Source organism: Rattus rattus, chromosome 2 (genome assembly GCF_011064425.1).
Source record: "Rattus rattus isolate New Zealand chromosome 2, Rrattus_CSIRO_v1, whole genome shotgun sequence".
NCBI classification, from domain to species: Eukaryota; Metazoa; Chordata; class Mammalia; order Rodentia; family Muridae; genus Rattus; species Rattus rattus.
The window spans coordinates 185,817,226-185,838,062 of record NC_046155.1 but is presented as its reverse complement, the minus strand read 5'-3'; the positions used below and the strand labels follow the sequence as shown (position 1 = coordinate 185,838,062).

At 35.7% G+C, this 20,837-nt stretch overlaps 1 protein-coding gene across 2 annotated transcripts; it reads right to left on the bottom strand.

Moving 5' to 3' along the window:
* Positions 1-3,612: 3,612 nt before the first annotated feature.
* On the bottom strand, positions 3,613-20,548 carry LOC116894617 (vomeronasal type-2 receptor 116-like). 2 transcript variants are annotated; one of them, XM_032896331.1, is made up of 6 exons: positions 20,352-20,548; positions 18,174-18,465; positions 17,051-17,851; positions 15,456-15,683; positions 6,360-6,483; positions 3,613-4,532 (listed from the first exon to the last, which is right to left on the bottom strand). In XM_032896331.1, the coding sequence occupies exons 1-6, from the start codon at positions 20,546-20,548 to the stop codon at positions 3,613-3,615; spliced, it is 2,562 nt and encodes an 853-aa protein (XP_032752222.1). The 2 variants fall into 2 exon arrangements, with proteins under 2 accessions (XP_032752222.1, XP_032752223.1); XM_032896332.1 differs by having other exon boundaries at positions 18,225-18,465.
* Positions 20,549-20,837: the final 289 nt, after the last annotated feature.

The following is a 20,837-nucleotide window of genomic DNA, read 5'->3' as shown; positions in this document are numbered from 1 at the left end:
GGCATTGTTGTTCAAATGGGGTCTCAATCCCCTTCAAGCTCTTTCAGTCCTTTCTAAGATTCCTTCAACGAGGGTCCTGTTCTCAGTTCAGTGGTTTAATGATGGCGTTCGCCTATGTATTTGCTATATTCTGGCTGTCTCTCAAGACAGATCTACATCTGGTTCCTGTCAGCCTGCACTTCTCTGCTTCACCCATCTTATCTAGTTTGATGGCTGTATATGTATAGGCCACATGTGGGGCAGACTCTGAATAGGTATTCCTTCTGCCTCTGTTCTAAACTTTGCCTCCCTATTCCCTCCCAAGGGTATTCTTGTTCCCCTTTCAAAGAAGTAGTGAAGCATTCACATTTTGGTCATCCTTCTTGATTTTCATGTGTTCTGTGCATCTAGGGTAATTCGAGCATTTGGGCTAATGGCCACTTATCAATGAGTGCATAGCATGTGTGTTTTTCTGTGATTGGGTTAGCTCACTCAGGATGATATTTTCCAGTTCCATCCATTTGCCTATGAATTTCATAAAGTCATTGTTTTTGATAGCTGAGTAATATTCCATTGTGTAGATGTACCCCATACCACCCTGAAGGTGCCTGATCTTGTCTGGGAAGGATTGAAGGAGCTCAAGACTATTGCAACCCCATGGGAAGAACAATAATATCAAGTGACCTAGACCACACAGAGCTTCCAAAGCGTAAGCTACCAACCAACGTGCATTTGTGAACTTGTACAAGTCTCCAGACACTTATGTAGCATATAATTACCATGATCGCCCCACTGGCACAGGATGCATCTACTCCTGTAGAAACTTGATCCTCCAGGAAAGGAGTATGTTGGCTGGTATGAATTGGGGAGTAGGCTGGTTGGTAGGGAAAAACCACTCAGAAGCAAATGGGAGGGAAAAGGATGAAAAACTCAGGGAGCAGTTACCAGGAATGTGGTTAACATTTGGAATGTAAATAAATAAAACAGTCTGACAAAAAATTATTAAAGAGATTCAGTGGGAAATCTATCAGAAATTGAATATCATTCTTTGTAGAAAGAAAATTTTAATAAAATCAATATGGTAGTACAAAAATAACCTGGATTTCCTAAAACACAGTACTTTAGCAATGGAGCATGGTTAACACGTGCTATCTGTATTGTACTTCAAAGAGAAAACACAGTGAGTCCACATGAGCTATTGTCATAAGTGACAATAGAGCTTCTGATGCATTGTTCTGACATCATATCTAAAGGAGTAAGGATTCAGTCACTACCCTAGAAAAGAACTTAGAGATGCAGATTATCAGCGTTGACCACCACACGTAGAAAACATTTGGAAAAATAAAATTGTTTGTGAGGCTTGGTAAAGGTGTCTTTGCTACTCCCTCTGATGTAGAAAATCCTAGGAAACAATTTGAAGTTTTGAAAGGCATAATTTAATTAATTAAGCTAGGGTCTTTTAAGGCCACAAAACAAGAAAAGTGGCAGTATTGACTGATGTGACTCTAACTGCGGCTGACCAATGATGATTGATTTCTTGTACCCATTTTGCCTTCAGCTTTGTGATATGATTTAATAAGAATTACTTATTAGTACATTTGCATTCAGGGGATTTAAAGTAAATATGTCTGACTTTTAAATAAAAATTAAGATTTGTGATGTTTTTAAGATTCTTATAAGCTTACTTTTAAAGATAAATAATAAAATAATCACTCCTTTCTTTGTAATTGCAAATTGGTGTCTGTTGTAAGAGAATTGGCTGAGAAAAAAAAAAAACCCTGATTGCTTATACTTTTTTAATCTAGAACAAGTTGCTTGTTTTGTTTACTTGTACTATGTTATATTATTTCTGTAAAGGTAATTAGAAAATAGATTTATTTTCATAGTCTCAGTAGCAGAAACTAAAACATAAACTTACACTGACTGAAAGAATTGTCAGGGCTATATAAACCATGGGAGAAAGAATGAAATGGTCAAAACATTGTTCTTTTTACCTACTGAATATGTGTATGTATGTACATGTATAAGTTTGCACGAGAGTTTGTTGGAACTTTGTTCTTTCCACCATATATATATATATATATATATATATATATATATATATAAAATATATGTGTGTGTGTATATGTGTGTGTGTGTATATATGTGTGTGTGTATATGTGTGTGTATATATGTGTGTGTATATATGTGTATATATGTATATATATGTATGTAAATGTATGTATATATTTGTGTGTGTGTTTATGTGTATGTATATGTGTAAAGTTTATGTGAGAGTGTGTTGAAACTTTGTTCCATCAATCATATCTATATGTGTATGTACCTGTAAAGCTTGTTTGGGTGTGTGTTGAAGCTTGTGTCTTCCAGCAATTGGGTCTAAATATGTATGTATATTATGTGTATATATGTATGTATATTGAGTGTGAATTCCTTGAAGCCTGCTTTTTAGAATTTTGTTTCATCCACCCACCAGTAAGTGTTTGTATGTATATATGTGTATATGTGAAATGCTCGGAGCCTGCTTTTCAGAGCATTGCTCCATTCTTCTAACATGTTAATATGTATGTGTCTTTCTGTCTGTCTGCCTGTGAGTATGTCTGCTGCTGGACCTTGTCTGCCTCCCTCCCTAACCCTCTCCCCCTCTCCCCTTCTCCCTCACTCTTCTCTCTCTCTCTCTCTCTCTCTCTCTCTCTCTCTCTCTCTCTCTCTCTCTCTCTCTCTGTGAGTAAATGGTGGCTTTATGCACTTTCTCTTCGCTAACTGCTTGCTGCAAGAATCATCAACCCCAACTGATTTCTGGACTTGTCCTCATCAGCTGCTCTCAGCACTGACTTCCACTAGCTGGTTAACACAGATTAGTCTACGGTGTCAAGGCAGATTTTTGCACAGTCATCTAAATTTCACAGATAGGAGAGGTTACTTCAATAAGCTCTGCTTTCCCTTTTGATTTTAGTAGTGTTTCTTTTATTATATACTTAAAGCTGAGGGATCTTTTGTAAAATTCCTAAAGAACCCAGTCATTTCTACGCATATTCCATCCTTTCTCTGTAGGTTCCTGTAATTCTAATACCAAAATGGAACACTGAAAGATAGAATGCCAGTGTAAAGTGTTTGTAATATTTTACTATATTTAAAAAAATCATTGTAATTTTATTTTGTGTGTGTTGTGTTATTATGTGCATAAATAAATTCAGGCAAATTTGGAGCCCAGAAGAGACCATCTGATCCTTTGTAGCTATTGCTACAGGATGTTGTTAATAGCAGTTTGTGGTGTTGAGCATTGAATCAGTTCCTCTACAACAACAAGGCATTGTTTTAATTGCTGAGACATCAATCCATTCTCTGAAATATTCTACAAACTATTTTGAAAAATATTCCTCCCTCTGCTGTGTTCATAGAAGAATTCTTCTAAGTCCTCAAATGGATCAGGATTCTCTTTGCTCTTTCTGACAAAGAAGACAATTGTTGAACATTGTGGATGATTTTAGGAGATAATGTAGACCTCAGTACACATGATATTGCTCAGTAAAACCATAAAAGGAAGTAGGAATATCATTCCCAAAATAAATAGGTATGGTAATGTAATCCAAAATTTGGTGATTATGAACCAACTATATATGTGCCAGGCAGAGATTATGAAACATGAGTATGGGAAGATGTTTTCTCCCTGATCATTTTAAGAGAATTTTCTTCTGGTCTAAGCAGTATTATGTAACATTTGGGAACAAAAATGCATACCAGCATCCCTGAACTGGAAGCCAAAATGGAAAAGATCTCAACAGCAACCATGACCTTGCCTTTTGTGCTGTGGTAAACAGGGAGGAAAGTGACCCAGACACTGCAGACCACCAGCATGCAGAATGTTATGGACTTGGCTTCATTGAAGGCCCCAGGCAGGTTTCTTGAAAGGAAAGCCAGAGTGAAGCTCACAAAGGTCAGGCAGGCCAGGTATCCCAGAACACAGTAAAAAGCAGTGACTGAACCCTTGTTGCAAACAATGATGATGTGACCATGCTCTGATTGAGTATCAATGTCAACAGAAGGTGGAGAAACTCCTAACCAGACTGCAAAGACAATAACTTGGATGAGAGTGCAGATGGGAATGATGTAGTTGGACACTCCAGAAACAAGAAAGAACTTCCTCATTCTTTGAGGGGCTGTGACTTTGAATGCCAGAATGACAGTAATTGTTTTGGCTAACACTGTGGAAATAGCCACTGTGAATACAACTCCAAATGTGATTTGCTGTAGGATGCACGTGGCCGAGTTTGGATGGCCGATGAAGAGCAAGGGGCAAAGGAAACAAAAAATGAGTGAGATGAGCAAGATGTAGGTGAGAGTGCTGTTATTGGCCTTAACAATGGGAGTACTGTGGTGCTTCACAAAGATGCCAAGAACCACAGCTGTGAATGCAGAGAAGCCCAAGGCCATTAAAGAAAGTGCCATCCCCAGGGGGTCTTCATAACTGAGAAAGATAAGAGCTTTTTGAATGCAGTCGTTCTGCCCCATGTTGGCATATTGGTCCTCTGGGCACAGGACACACAGCTCCACATCTAATGGAAAAATTAAGGTATTAGTAGTGTAGCTTCAGCAATTTTGTTGTCAGGATATTTCGTTTAAGTATATAGAAGAAGTATTTTAACATGTCAATCTGGTTGCTGAGAATACATTGAATGTCTTTGCTATATCAAATAATTGTTCCCATTTTTAATGCTTCTTGTTGTTATGGTACATAAAAATCACACATTTTTTTCTCGATTTTACAATATTGTTGTGATCATTTAACATGGGTCTGTATATTTATGTGTGTTTACTTGTAAAAGTAATACATATTCTCATGAACATGAGAGTAATTGGGTTTATATAGGTGAGATATAATTCTGAGAATGAGGAGTTTCTATGTATAAAATATATTATATATTATATTATATATTAAATATTATATCATAAAATATCAATGTTTATAACTGCAAAAATAAAAAACATTTGACCATAGCAACAACACATTCCTAAGGTTTTTTCATAAAAAGCAGTAACCCTATCACTAAAGGTAAAATGTTCTGTAATTCCCACCATTATTTTTCTAGGAAATCTGATTGCCATTAAACTGAATGAATCATTGCATAATTGCAATAAGGGGTAATATGCTTCTGAGGTCTGAAGTCTTTTATACAAGGCACTACTTTTACTGACAGTTGCTATCATTAAATTCCTTCAGGAAATAGGAATTCAGCTTGGATGTGAAGAGAATATGTTGCTCTTAGAAAGTTCTTGACTTTGGTTCCCAGCACCAAATGCCAAGGGTATCCAAACAGCCTTTCTGAATTACTTATGTGTACATTTTACTTCTAACATATTGGAAAATTTCCAGAAAATAACAAGTAGGCGTTGTTTACCTCCTATTATATGTGTTCTGGGGATAAACTTACACCAATATACTTAGTGGAAAAGGATTTAATGGCTAAGCCAACTTGCAGGCCATAAAAGCCTTTAAGGAATTCCATTTAATTGTAGAGGATAACACAAAAATAAGGGAATAAATGCATGACAGCCAATTATATTCAGTTCTTCCTGACTAGATTGTTTTTTGACAAATATGGGCTATATAAGTACCAATACCACTTGAAAAGTGTGGTAATCCTTTCCGGACAAAACAATTTTAATGTATGCTATTGTGGAAAATATTAACTAGGTAGTATTTTTACTAGCATTTAATAGAGGACTCCTAACATTTACACATCATGTGCCATCACTGATTCTCAATTTTCTACACTTCAAATATTACCAAGCATTAGAAAAAAAGAATGTCTTTTTATTATGCAAAATCTCCTATCTCTTTCTTAACAGTTTTTGATAATAATTCAAATTATTCTTTGCCCTCTTCATGAGTCTTAAAGAGGACTTCGATTTGGTTCCTTGTAGCCACATGCCTGATTCTGTCCTCCATGTGCTTCTGGACTGGATAGGTATGCATAAACTTATGTAAGGCTACATATATCAAGACAATGTAAATAAATCCTTTAGAGATTCATGATCTACATATATTTTTATAGAGGATAAATCACTAGAAATGATCTTTCCTAGAACCCACTAACACTGAAATTTTCTTAACAAAACTGTTTGAGAATATTTTATCTACTAAAAATTTTCAATGAGTCAAAGATATATGACAAGTTATTTTTTAATAATGACATTTTAAATTATTGTATTCCTAGAATTATTAACCTAGGAAAGTCATATATGTGTGTATATATATGTATATATGTATATATGTGTATATATATACATATTAATGTTTCATTTTAGACCACTTCAGCATTCCCATATTTGTGTAAGATGATAATCAATTTGAGGAACTTATCCCTGCAGGAAATACACACTTGTCTCATTAGAAATTTCATTTTCTGGGCAGGGACTGCAATCAAAACAGCAGGCTGACATTTCCTTCTTTCTGAATTTTCTAAATCCTGGACCACAATCAGCACTGCACACAGAGGTCGGCATCTAAAGAAACATAGACATATCCTGCTATCAGGAGTTTTACTTACACCTTCAAAAATTATATTGTATTATCATATGATATTAAAATGCTTAATTCACATACATCAACATTACCAGTATCATTTACTGCATTGTGTGTTGACAGACGTCAATATATGGAAAAATTAAGGAAAAGTTGAATTGTTTCCCATCAACTTGGAATTCAAAAAGAAGAGTTCATAGTGTCCTGTTTGCAAACAGTGCAGGGATTGCAAGGTGGTTATTTTATTTAATTCTTAACACAAACTACAGGATAAAGGCCAGAGAACCTAATAAAGAAATCATCTCCATCAGACTAGCCTGTGATCATATCTATGAAGCATATTTTAAATGGATAATTGATGTAGGAGTGTGCACGTTATTGGGAGCAGTGTTCTTTGTAGGCAGTGGTACCTTAGAAATCATGCAGAAAAGCCAGTAAGCTGAGTTCCATGAGTGACTAAGTTTCATTATATTTTATCTACTAAAAATTTTCTTAACAAAACTGACAAAAGTGACTAAGTTTGCATTATACAGATCCATACCTTGTCTTCACTTGAGTATAACCCATGAGCCAATTCAAAATGTTTCCTCCTTACTTTTCTTGTAGTTAGTGTTAAATAACAGCAATATAGTAGCAAAGTGCAAGTAAATAACATACAAAAATGGGAAAAAATGCCTCAAACACCAGATAACCAAAATAACCTCAATACCATAAGACTGAAAACTAAAACAAACTAAATGGAAAGAGAAAATGAACTGCATAGGAAGAGGGCCATTGTTTTTGTGATGAGGAGTTGCTCACTTTCTGTACAATGAACTGAGTGTTTACTGAAGTGAACAGGCTATGTGGAGCCTGAAAATAGCATGAAAATTGAGGTTCCTTAAAGTTAATTGAGGTATTTCTTAAATTAAGGAAATCTTGGCATTACAATGAATCTTGTGATGGGTTTCCATATGATGCACTGGAATTCTGCTGATTTGTGCATGCTGAATTTGCAATCTTGTGAGGGGTGTCCAAATGCTGTAATCAAATTTTTCTGGTTTCTGCATGGTGAAATTGCATCCTTTGTTTCATGTAATTTGAGGGTGCCATCGCAGACTACATTATTTACAGGCTCACATCACATTCTCCAAAAATACGATTAATCACAACTTTTCCTTTTCTTTTGTTGTTGTTGTTGTTATTGTTGTTGTTGTTGAAAAAGGGTCTCATTGTGTAGTATTACTAGATCTCAACTTCTTATAGATCAGGGCAGAGTGTTTTCCTTCTGTTTCTGTATTTATTTTTTATTGTTTATTTTCACATTTAGTAAGGTTTTAAAGACTATTTTTGATGATGAGGTGAGAAAGTACATTTCCTTATCCATATCCTGCTCATTTTATTTAAAGCAGAGTATCCATTTCAGCCCTGTTTTGAGTAGATTAAATAGAAAAGGCAGACTAGCCATGAGTGGAAAGAAATTATCCTGACTTTTGATACACAGAATGTAGATTAAAGACATGTGTCACTACAAAACCTTGACCAAATTTCTAGGTTTAATGGAAATTCTTTGATTCCCCTATCCATAAACTGAAATGCCATCAATAAATTTCCTGCAGAAAACTTTATTATGGCAACATATGTTCTCTTAATTTGTCAGTTTTTGTTTGTTCTCCTTTATTAAAATCTGAACAGAACCTAGACTTTGTTAAGAGCCTTTTCTGCCTGCTTTTGGATAATATAATGCTATGATTAAGTTTATCTTGAGATGTTTTACATTTAAATGATACAAATATGTTGTACCTTGGCATAAAATAATTTTTGCACAACTGAAGCTGCCTATGTCATAAATGCTAACTGTGTTTCCAAAAAACTGTTTGCACTAGAGTACCTTCAAGTAGCTTCTGGGAATCTGCCCCCAGTTGGTCCTGACTGATAAATAAAGATGCCAACAGGCAATAGCTTGCAAGGACAGAAAGAGGCAGAATTCCTGGGTTCCCTGGATTTGGGAAGAGAAGAAGGAGGAAGAAAGAGGTCTGTCATGCTAAACAGTAGTGCAAACAGAGGGGAGAGAGTGTCCATATGGGTTAGAAAAGCAAGGTGAGTGTGCCAGGTTCTGGGCCAAAATATGCGGCCAAGACAGCTCTCTAAGTAGAGTTAAGAACAACTGAAATAGAATATAAAAGTAGCAAGTAATAACTCAGAATTAGCAGCATGGAAATTCGGCAGTGACTCAGCTACTGTGCATTAAAATTTAAAGACTCTGTGTATCTCTTTCATTTGGTAACATAAACAATTGAGGCTGTTAGCAAACCAGCTGCTGGGATTAATTAATGCATATTAAAACACACAGGGACTTATCTTTCAGTTGTGATATTGACATGTGTTAGAAGATGTTTAGTCAAGATTATTTCAGGCAAGTGAACAAAAGATAAATGATGTTAAATTCTAATTATGATTCTTCTGTTCTACTTCATTTTGTTGCTTCCCCTGACCCTTTTTTCCAGAAGTTGATATGTATAAGGGAAAGGATTTTTTACACACCCTGGCCATAGAGGTCACAAAACAATGTCTAGCTGTTTAGATCAGTCTTTCCCATACTGGCCATATTTATGTGAGTGTCCTGTTCTGTTATGGCTAGCCAATGTGATACTTGCTTCACATTGCTAACAGGAGCCATATCTGGACCTGTTATCCTACAGTACCCAGAGACTTTTTTGATGTCTGTGTTCTGTGTTACTACCAAAGTTTGTGCAAATATATATGGTGGACACTGTCATAATGGTGCATGTTTAGGCCAGAGGTCCTGCTGTCAATGGGATATGTATTGATGTCCATGATCAGTGTTACCACCAAATGCAATGTGGGTACCCTTAGACTAAGTTGGTAATTGAACTCATGCTGAGGTCCATGAGTTCTGTTATCAGCAGGAAACTTACTGATCTGAGTGAACCACACTGCTATCTGAAATTAGAGTGATGTATGGATCTCTGCTGCTAGTAGTGGCTGTGTCTGGATCCATGGTCCTATTGCATTTAGAGAAAATGTTGATTTCCATGGCACATATTTTGACTGAAGACTTTGGAATTTTTATGCTCTTGACTGTAGCCTGAAACCATTTTGATGTTCATAGGCTGTGTTCATTATGAGGGCCTTGTCTGGATCTGTAGCCCCATTCCTGCTAGGCCCCATGTGTTTTTCTCTGTAACTACTGGAAACCATGTAGAATCCCATTATCTTTGCTTTCTGCTCCTTTTAAGATGCTAGGAAACTACTTTAGAAGTGATATGAGTGATTCATTGATGTGAAGGAGGTACATAAAATTTTTGTGTAACAACTCCTATCATTCCAACCCCCATACTTCCCCCACAATCTAAGAAAGAAGATAAGTTTAAACAGGAAGCCATTAAAAGAACTCTTAAAGTATATGGTAAGAAATCTGAAGTGAGCTTTGCAAAATTGAGGGTATCTTGAAGGAGTTTGGGAGGGAACAACTAAGTTCTATTTATGGGGTAGAGTTTGACTGTGCTCCAGTTTCTTATTTAGGGTTTTACTCCTGTGAGCAAACACCATAACTAAGACAAATCTTCTAATGACAACATTTAATTTGGCCTGGCTTAAAGGTTCAGAAGTTCAGTCCATTAATGTTAAGGCAGGAACATAGCAGCATCCAGGCAGAGCTGAGAGTTCTACATTTCATCTTAAAGCTGCTAGCAGAATATTGAGTTCTAGGCAGCTAGGATGAGGGTCTTTAAACCCATACCCACATTGACACACCAACACAACAAGGCCGCACCTTGAAATAGTGCCACTCCCTGGGTCAGTCATATACAAACCATCTCATCCAGTAAATACATAAATAACAAAATTTGGACTTTTTAGCTTTAATTTTTATATTTTGTCAGGTGCTGTCATGGAGAGACAAACATGAATGGACTGGGAATTGAATGTTAGCACAGTGCATAATAGGAAATTTGAAGAGTAAATAAAATATTATGTTAAAAATAAACTAAACACATTATCTGTGATTTTTAATTAGAGAAGGTGACCACGAAATTCAATTATTACTAAAAAATATGTGTAAATTGTGTTTTAGTTGTTATTTCAATATTTGATGTTTTTCTAATAGTTTTTCATCGTAAGGCCTTTGAGTGTAGAATGATGTCATTTTGCAGCAAGGCAAGTGAAGATAACGCGAAACCTTTTATTGGATGAGAAGAAAGGCTTGGGAGGGAGAGTGGGTTAGGGAAAGTCTAGAAATGAGACAGGAAAAGGAAAAGTTGGTGAAAATCAAAATAAAAGTGAAGGAGCGGGATGATCCAGATCCCAGTAGACTAGGACAATTTTATCCACAAACCGTCACTTATTACTAAAAATTATAGATAAATTATTATTTAGTTTTTATTTAAATATTTGATATTTTTTAATATTTGTTATCTTGTCAAGTGGTATTTATATGTTATTTTCGACCTCTTGTGTTCACCTTACATTTAAATATGGTGGAGTTCCTTTAATGTCTTTCATAGTGCTCCTTTATTAGTTATAATTTATTGTAATTGTGTTCAACATGAAATTTCTTCTGTCTCTTTCTATAAAGCATAAATTCACTGTAGTAGCAGTTATGTCTTTAAATGTTTTAAATACATATCTCAGAATTCTCATTTAAGAATATCCATGGTGGGTTTAAATGCACATAACTAAAGAAGCTAAGTAACAAGGATAGCACAAAGTGGGACATGGGTTTCTCCCTGAGAAGGGAGATAGAATCGACATCATTGGTGAATGGGTTTGGAGACTGAATGGGAGTGCAGTGGGATGAGAACAGAAGGGGAAGACAAAGAAAACAGATTGTTTGGAGAGAGCACTAAGATAGATTGGTATCTCTGAGTCAAGCTAATTCGTAGGGCAATGGAAACTCCCAAATATCTATGAGGAATACCCTGGGTAAGTTTCTGAGCAAACTGGGATGTGGAGCCTGGAATGGTCATTTCCAATAACTAGGCAAGATTTCCAGTGTTGGGATTGAGACCACACCCCATCAACAAAACTTTCAACCTACAATTTACCCTGCATGAAGATGGGGGAAGTAAAATTGTAGTAGAAGATCAGGGGATAGTTAACCAGTGACTGCAGCAGCTTGAGAATTTGCAATGAGAGAAAGGCCACCACTGATGCTGGTATTAATATTTTGTTATATTTGCAGGCAAGAACCTAGCATAACCATCTTCAGAGAGAATTGTCAGAAACAGATTCAGGGCACAAAACCCAAACAATAGGCAAAGTTTGAGAAATCCTGGATAAGAGGGAAACAAAGGATTGTAGGAACCAGAGGGATCAAGGACACAAGAAAACCTGCATAATCAACCTACCTGGTATCCTAGGGTTAGGTTGCAGTAAGTAAGACTGAACCACTTACTGCAAATGATGCATGGGACAAACATAGGTCTTCTAATATATAAAGCCTTTGTGAAATTTGGTCATTATGTGTTAGCAGGTTCTGTGACTGAATTTGTTGTCTGATTTGGGAAACTTTACTCCTATTTGGCAGACTCCCCTGTCCTCTTAGGAGAACAGGAAACTGTGCTTAGTTATTATGCAACATGATATGCCAAGCTTGTTCATATCTGAGCATTGGGGCTCCCCTTTTCTGAAGAAGGAAGAAGTATTGGATGGAAAGGAGGGAAAAGATGGAAGGAATAAGAACAGAGTAGAAAGTGTAAACTAGTGTCTCAGTGTAAAATTAATCAATGAATAAATTAATTAACTTCTTTCATTTTAAAATGAGTGATGCTGGTGGAACCTGCTCTTATCCAGAGAAGGACTTTCTATGACACAAGGTTCTCTCCTGCGGCTTTCAAATTCTTCCTTTCTTCCAAAACAAATTTTAAGTCAAATATGTCAAGGAATTTTCATTTTAAAATTGATTATTTGCTATTTGCACTTCTCTATTAGTCAGATATCCATACAATTGATTCAATCTTTATAAAAAGAATATGTCCTTCCTTATATTGTCCCCAAAGGTTCCTAAAGTGATCTCTTAATCACACTTCCTTAATCACTATCATTTTCATTGTTCATGTTGTTTAATCTTTGTTTTGGTTTGAAGTTTCTAATACTTTTGCCTTGTCTTCAATTCTTGCCATTCTCTCCTCAACTTGGAAGTATTCATTTTGTGAGTCTTTTCATTAAGATATTAATTTGGTTTATTTTGTTTTTCTGATATATATTTTAGTTTGAAATTCTTTCATTACTTTATACCTCTGGATGTTCTCTGTCATTTACACAATCATAGTCTTATTGTAAAAAGTGTTCATTCTTTCATTGTATTCACCCAGATGGGGTTACTGTGATCTTTAAGAGTTTTAATATTCTTATCTTAATTCTTCAATTTTTTGTTTAGTATAACGTTGAATATACTCTCTCTTAAGTTTATGACTCTAAAGTTTGGGACCTTATTTCCCTGATGTTTCCATCTTTCCATTTATTAGTCTCCACACTGAGTTTATTATATATGTAAATAGAACACTGGTTGCCTTTTGAAAAATCTATAGACTTCCACTACATGTACATGAAGTGAGGCTTGGTTAGAACACACATAAGATTGCAATTCTATCTTTAATATGGACATGTAGCTCTGTATCTACAGTTTTAGTTCTTACATTCTTTTAAGTATGAATTATATTCTTACACATAATGAGGAAAAATAGTGATTATAAATTTTACACTGTCTGAGAAACCTGGGAATCACTTCACATCAAACCTGAAGACATTTATCCAATGATTTTTAGGGAGGAGTTTGAATATGACACATTAAAACCAAGATATCAGATTTCATACCTAAAGTAAACCTAGTATATATATAAAATATTTCATTTTCAAATTTCCTCAAAAGGCAAATTTTTATTACTTGCAATTTCTCCTCATATTGGGAAGTAAGCTATGCATATCCTTGTTTGGTTGAATGACTCATGCAAGAATTAGTGGGGCCAAAAAGCTTCCTTATTCAACATTATCTTTTCCAAGGTATGAGTCAGGGCTGCAGGTCTCAAGAACAATTACCACCACTAAAGAGGACACAAATTGATTTCAAGTACCCACAGAGTGGCATGGAGATTTTGCAAGTATCTTAGATTCTAATAACTCTTCACTCATCCCTATATCCATACATGCAGGTGCTACATTGATAGACATGCAGAAAAATACCTATCCCATTATTTTTCTAATTTCTATAGTTTTTATAACTGAAAAAACAAGATGTAGTTCATAAAGTATCTAAAATTGTCATTAAAATGTTTCTGTCTGATTAGCTTGAGATGTTGGAAATTTAGGACAAGTTGGTCAACAGACTTAATATCACACAATAAAAATCAATGACTTTATTATGTTGAATTTACTCTATCCTTACAATGAACAAGGGTCTTTAAACATCTTTTGAAGAGGTTCATCATATGAGTGGAAATCATTCGATAGTAGTAAGAAAAGTACCAATTGAATATTGCTAACTTTACTGGAAATAACTTCAAACTGTCTTCTAAAACAGTTTAAATTAATGTTAAATGTAAGAAACAAATTCTGATCTGATAAAAATACATTACATTCATGTTAGAAATCCTCAGTGAGGGGCTGGAGAGATGGCTCAGCGGTTAAGAGCACCGACTGCTCTTCCAGAGGTCCTGAGTTCAAATCCCAGCAACCACATGGTGGCTCACAACCATCTGTAAAGAGATCTGATGCCCTCTTCTGGTGTGTGTCTGAAGACAGCTACAGTGTACTTATATATAATAAATGAATAAATCTAAAAAAAAGAATTTATTAAAAAAAAAAAAGAAATCCTCAGTGAGGTTCAGACCTAAACAAAGAATTCACAACTGAGGAATGCCAAATGGCTGAGAAACACCTAAAGAAATGTTCAACATCTTTATTCATAAGGGAAATGCAAACCAAAACAACCCTGAGATTTCACCTCGCACCAGTGAGAATGGCTAAGATCAAAAGTTCAGGTGACAGCAAATGCTGGCGAGGATGTGGAGAAAGAGGAACACTCCTCCATTGTTGCTGGGATTGCAGACTGGTACAACCATTCTGGAAACCAATCTGTAACTTCCTCAGAAAATTGGACATTGCACTACCTGAGGACCCAGTTATACCTCTCTTGGGTATATACCCAAAAGATGTCCCAACATATAACAAAGACACATGCTCCACTATGTTCATAGCAGCCTTATTTATAATAGCCAGAAGCTGAAAGAACCCAGATGCCCTTCAACAGAGGAATGGATACAGAAAATGTGGTACTTCTACACAATGGAATATTACTCAGCTATCAAAAGCAATGACATTATGAAATTCATAGGCAAATGGATCGAACTGGAAAATATCATCCTGAGTGAGATAACGCAATCACAGAAAAACACACATGGTATGCAATCATTGATAAGTGCATATTAGCCCAAATGCTCGAATTATCCAAGATGCACAGAACACATGAAATTCAAGAAGGATGACCAATAAGCGGATGCTTCACTCCTTTAAAAGGGGAACAAGAATATGCTTAGGAAGGGATAGGGAAGCAAAGTTTAGAACAGACACTGAAGGAATGCCCATTAAGAGCCTGCCCCACATGTGGCCCATACATATTCAGCCACCAAACTAGATAAGATGGATGAAGCAAAGAAGTGCAGTCTGACAGGAACTGGATGTAGATCTCTCCTGAGAGACACAGCCAGAATACAGCAAATACATAGGCGAATGCCATCATTAAACCACTGAACTGAGAACGGGGACCCCCATTGAAGGAATCTTAGAAAGAACTGAAAGAGCTTGAAGGAACGTGAGACCCCATATGAACAACAATGCCAACCAACCAGAGCTTCCAGGACTAAGCCACTACCCAAAGGCTATTCATGGACTGACCCTGGACTCCAATTGCATATGTAGCAATGAATAGCAATGAGTACAGTTAGGCCAAACCCACCTGTGTACTTCCTCTTGCCCACTCTATCACATCTCCAGATAAATGTAACTGTTGACCATTTATAAAAAATGGACTAAATAGTCCTATTTTCACTTTAAATTCAAGTCCCTTTGGAAAATTCCAAATGTAGAAAATGTCATATTCTTCCTGCAGTTTGTCTTCTTGATTCATATTTACTCTGTCTCCAACTGGATTAGTGAAGTGGATCTTTCTCAGAGGGCCACCCAGCTGAAAGACAGGCAAGATACTTCTGAGTATATTTTCCTGCTTAAGGTAAGAAAATGCATTATTATTCAATATTAAAGGCAACTTTATTGACCATATGTAGGTGAAAAATTTCAGTGAAAGCAAAGAGATAAACAAAATTATAATGTTTCTGTTATTTTGTTCTCTAAGAGGAAATTACCACAGGAGCACACACATGCATGTGACACCAACATATTTTGCCATATGAAAATACAGATACATGAAAAGGGAGAGCCTTGGATCTATATAGAGAGGCACATATAACTGGAGCACACAGTTATTTACACAAACATACACATACATGCCCAAATACACATGAATGTACAGATACACACTGAAACAGAATATGCATCAAAATAGTCAAACAGATGCAGAAACTCACAAAACAATTACCCAGGTGCACACACATAGAACCACATGGAAACACATGCTCAGAAGAATATACGTAAGTAGACATACACATATACTGACACACACACAGAGTGACATTGTCACACAGACAAATTGATGCTCTCATACAGAAACATAGGCAAAGCAAAAGAATTATATATAAATGATAGAAAATTCACAAACCACACAAAACCTACAGACACATGCAGAAACATGTGTTGATAAATATACACAGGAGTATACACTTATACATAATCAAAAATACAAAAGGAATTGAAAAACAGTCCATTTTATGTTAATTACCCTAAACCAACATATATAGACACATATACAAAGAGCATAGATAGATAGATAGATAGATAGATAGATAGATAGATAGATAGATAGATATCAATATACACAGAATATAGAGAAACTGATAGATAAACACAAGATATACAGAAACACAGAAACATACAAATATAAGGTGAGAGATATACATCCACACAAATGAGCACACAGGAATGTAGTAAATTGAATCCTTGCATTATTCTCTATGTAAATACTCTCAGAGTACCAAGTGATATCCATAACCTACTGTGGGAACAGCATAAATTTGGATTTCTATTTAAAACAACACCCTACAATGATTACTACATATTTAACAACTAATGAACAAGGCTTCATCATTGAGTTGGTCTATTTGGAAGCACTGGATATGTTTTCAATATTAGAATATGTGTGATTATATCAGGTAATCTGTAACAAATCACAATGCTACATTGACAAATTATGCCTTCTACTCCAGGCTTTTTACATTAGAGGTATATAACAACATCTAGATTTATATAATCAGTAGGAAAAGTATTCAAAAATCACTCTAGGTTAAAAAATAGTTCCTAGTACACTTGGTTTGGGCATCAAAGAGACTCTTAAAGACATTGAAAACAGGAAATGTTAAATGATATAAGAAGCACTACCTTGTTGCAGAGGTAATTTTGTTCTTTCCCATTGGCGGTGGGCAGATTATGAAACTTTTGAAAAGTCATCTCATGGAGTACATGGGCAATAGCATACACAGCATTGTATATGTCGTAACTTCCTTCAGTAAAGGTCATTTCAAAAGTATTAGCCATTAGCCATTCCAATGAGAGATTGGAAGAGCAGTTCTTCAGTGTCTTACATTTAGATGCTGAGACTTCACAGTTAAAGTACATCCATTCCAGCTTTACCAGATTTTCATCTGAGTTTGTGAAAGGATTCAATGTCTGGACAAAAGTTTTAAAACCAGAAATCTCACCATGGTGGTGTCCAAAAGCAAATAACCCATATAAAGTGTCTTTCTTACTTGGAGTGACATCCCACTCTGCAGTGGTGATCCATATTCTCTGTATACTTAGAGATTCCCACATTCTAAAGCTCACAGCTAAAGTACTTCCTGTGTTGCCATAAATGATAACAACATTTGTAGATGATGTCATGATTTGGTTGTAATACACTTCAGCTCTTGACATGTATAAATGCATATCGACTGGGATCATGCTGACAAAAGCAAAGCAAATTGCATTTTTTTCCATCTCTCTTGTCAAATAAGAGAGAAATTGGAAACCTTGATTGTTGTCTGAGATGACCAACCCTATCCAGTTCCAACTAAAATTAATTATGAAGGAGACCAGGGCAGGGGCTAGAGATGTATCATCAGAGGCCATCTGATATAGATAGGGAAATTTTTCATGATCACTCAGAATGGGATCAAAGGGTCCGTAAGTAAGATGAGGGAACTAGAACACAGAAAGCAGCATGACGTACAATGTATTTCTGAGAATTTATAAACACATTTTCCTGGAGATTTCTAGAAATCTCAGATAGCTATTATTTCTTCCCTCATCTCTCTATCATACAAGGACATTTGAAAGCTCCATCAAGACTCTGAATAGGACCCTTGAACTACATAGATTGGCTCAGGCCTCGTAAGATTATGGGGGCTCCAAGTGATACCTGATTTTCATGAATTCCCAACCTGCCCCTAATACACATCTACACACACACAAGTACACACACACACACACACACACACACACACACACACTCACACACACTTACCTGCCGAGATATGAAGTTGTTTAGGATTGTATAAAGTTTCAGAGTTGTTACCCAGTATAATCCTGAAAGTGCCACTCCACACGGCATGTCATCTCTACAGGTATAATTAGGGAGAATCCCATGATCATGTAAATTCATTTGAGTGAAAGTTGGTATGTCATATTCCCAATCACAAATGTTTTCTTGAAATGAAAATACTAGAGACATATTTGGCAATAGATCAGGGTTCCGGTTGACTTCAATCATGGAAAAAGCCAAGACAAGAGAATACTTGTAGATTTCAGTGTGTTTTCTGTAAAATGTTGCAGTGTTTATAAAGACAACAATTTACAAATATCATTTTCAGTCCACGAAAGAACAATACTGTACTGGAATGTATTCCCCCAAACCCCTTAAGGGTGATTTGTCTTCTGTAATGAGGTTGAGATGACAAAAGAAGCCGGAAGCTCATAAAACCTTGACATGTTCATGAGATGTCGTGTCCCATGAGATGTACTATTATGATGTTCTCACTGAATTTTTCTTCTCTTTATTTGAATGTTTGCAAAGATTGTAAATAAATCGCCAAATGCTTTGATCAAATAGTAAAAGTGGTCACATATTCATTTGAAATTAGTGAGAAATATGTGAAATACATTGGATGTACTCATGCCATTGAGCTTATGGTATGTTTGTATAAAAGTGACTATATTGGCTAAGGCAGAAATGTCTTCTGTGGCAATATTTGGTTCATGTCAATAAAATTCACTTTCATTAGGGGGCAATATATTTATCATATCCCAACAGAAGCATACTTATCTTAAATGTTCTTTCTAAAATTCAGTTGCAGTGGAATAATTCTATTTGTGTTTATGTTTAGGAAAAAATAATGTCTCATATCATTTCAGAATTATTTCAAAACATCTGACTTATAAACATCAAATATATTACTTCATTATTAATTTTTACTGAGTTAAATATCTGCATTCCAACTAGATATTGTACATCTGTCATGTCTTTTTTATAAAGACAACCCCTTTTAGAATATTCTTTATGAATACACAATAAAAGATGTCTTTAAAAATTTCATTGACAAATGACAGAAATTTGAGACTAGTACTAGTACAAATCAAACACTGACTCCTGCACATGCAAACTTAAGAAACATAAAGTACTTGAATGATCACAGTGGCTTTGTGGTCTAAAGTACTGTGTCTGAAAAAGATTATCAGAAGCCCACAGAAACAAAATGTTCCCAGTTCTCACACTGGAAAAATATGCAACTATATTTTCTAAGATTACTGACAAAGACACATAACGTACTAAATATTAAAAATGTCAGGCTAAATAACAGAGAAGTGAAGAGGGAAGACATATGCACCTTAAATAATGGCAAAAATGAGCTATTAGGTAACTCCTCTATCCTTAACCTCTAATATTGCCAACTATCAATTGCCACAGTTATTACCCATGATAATAACAAGGGAAATAACTAGCTACCACTATCAGTAATAATATCACTTTCAAAGAATGCAAACATATTTTTATAGTCACTACATTCCGTCTTATTCTAAAGAGAGAGGGAAGAACTGGACTTGGTAAGACTTAAATGCCAGTGAATTTAAAATAGATCAAAATATGAAGTGTACAGAGGAAAGCATTCTTACATCAATTCTTGGTGCAGCTTCAGTACGTAAATGGGGACCACATGGAGCAAATTTAAGAAAGTAACTGATTTTCTATATGAAAGTTCTGCACTGCTAGATGTGTCTCCAACATTGGTGGTCTCAGTACAAGCACTAAAGTTGCCCACTCATGGAAGGATCATCAGCTGATTCTGCTCATTTGCATAAAAACACACAGTATAAAGTCATAAAAATTATATCTTTCAATAATATATCATTGTGCTACTGTGCTATGGAAACATTCTAGAAGGGGAATATGTGTGATTGTTAATGCCTGGAAGTTGTTTTATTACTCAGGTCTATCCTGGTAAGTGGAAAGAAGGCTGTAAAAAAACCTCTCTGTCACTTTAAAGTAGTAATATAGCGTTGTCTCTAATAGAATTTGGAGTTCTTTCTAGTTTTGCAGATTAATAACATGGTACAAAATACCCTTATAATTGCTTTGTTCCACAACTTCAAGAGGTTCAGGAAATATTCGTGATCACATCTACATGGAAAATATAAAAGCACTTACTGTGTATTGAAAAAATGACTGAAATACTCTTTCTCCACAGGCCTTTTTACTGCTTGAATCAAGAAGAAACAGCCAATTCTCTCGTTTCCATTCTTGTCTTTATTCTGCTTTATTCTCCAAGAGCAGGTGGGATAAATAAAACCAGACAAATGAAGTGGAATGTTCAGGAGCAAGAAAGATAAAGTCAAAATGAACATATTTTTCCTTCTCTGAGGCTGGGCAGAATGGTTTGTGAAGTGCCACACAGATCAGCAAATCAAACAGACACCCATATATCCCCATGTACTTTTATCACTGTGGCCAAGGGAGATGCTACATCTGCATTCCTGTTTCCTTTTTTACAGCTGTTTCCTCACCCCTGGAGCAATCTTTGATACTATCTCCTGGGGATGTTCATCTGATGTCCACTGTTCATGTGGTAAACTGAGTTGATAAATATAGATGAGGGTTGTGTAGCTACATGAATGACATCACACATGTTTGTGG

What these genes read in the sequence shown, in the direction of transcription:
- LOC116894617 (XM_032896331.1), bottom strand. Translation starts at nt 20,548, where the DNA reads ATGTTCATTTTGACTTTATCTTTCTTGCTCCTGAACATTCCACTTCAT. An exon ending in ACAACTTCATATCTCGGCAG is followed by an intron (nt 17,852 to 18,173) that starts GTAAGTGTGTGT and finishes TCTGTGTTCTAG; the next exon opens with TTCCCTCATCTTACTTACGG. An exon ending in AAAATTACCTCTGCAACAAG is followed by an intron (nt 15,684 to 17,050) that starts GTAGTGCTTCTT and finishes CCTGTCTTTCAG; the next exon opens with CTGGGTGGCCCTCTGAGAAA.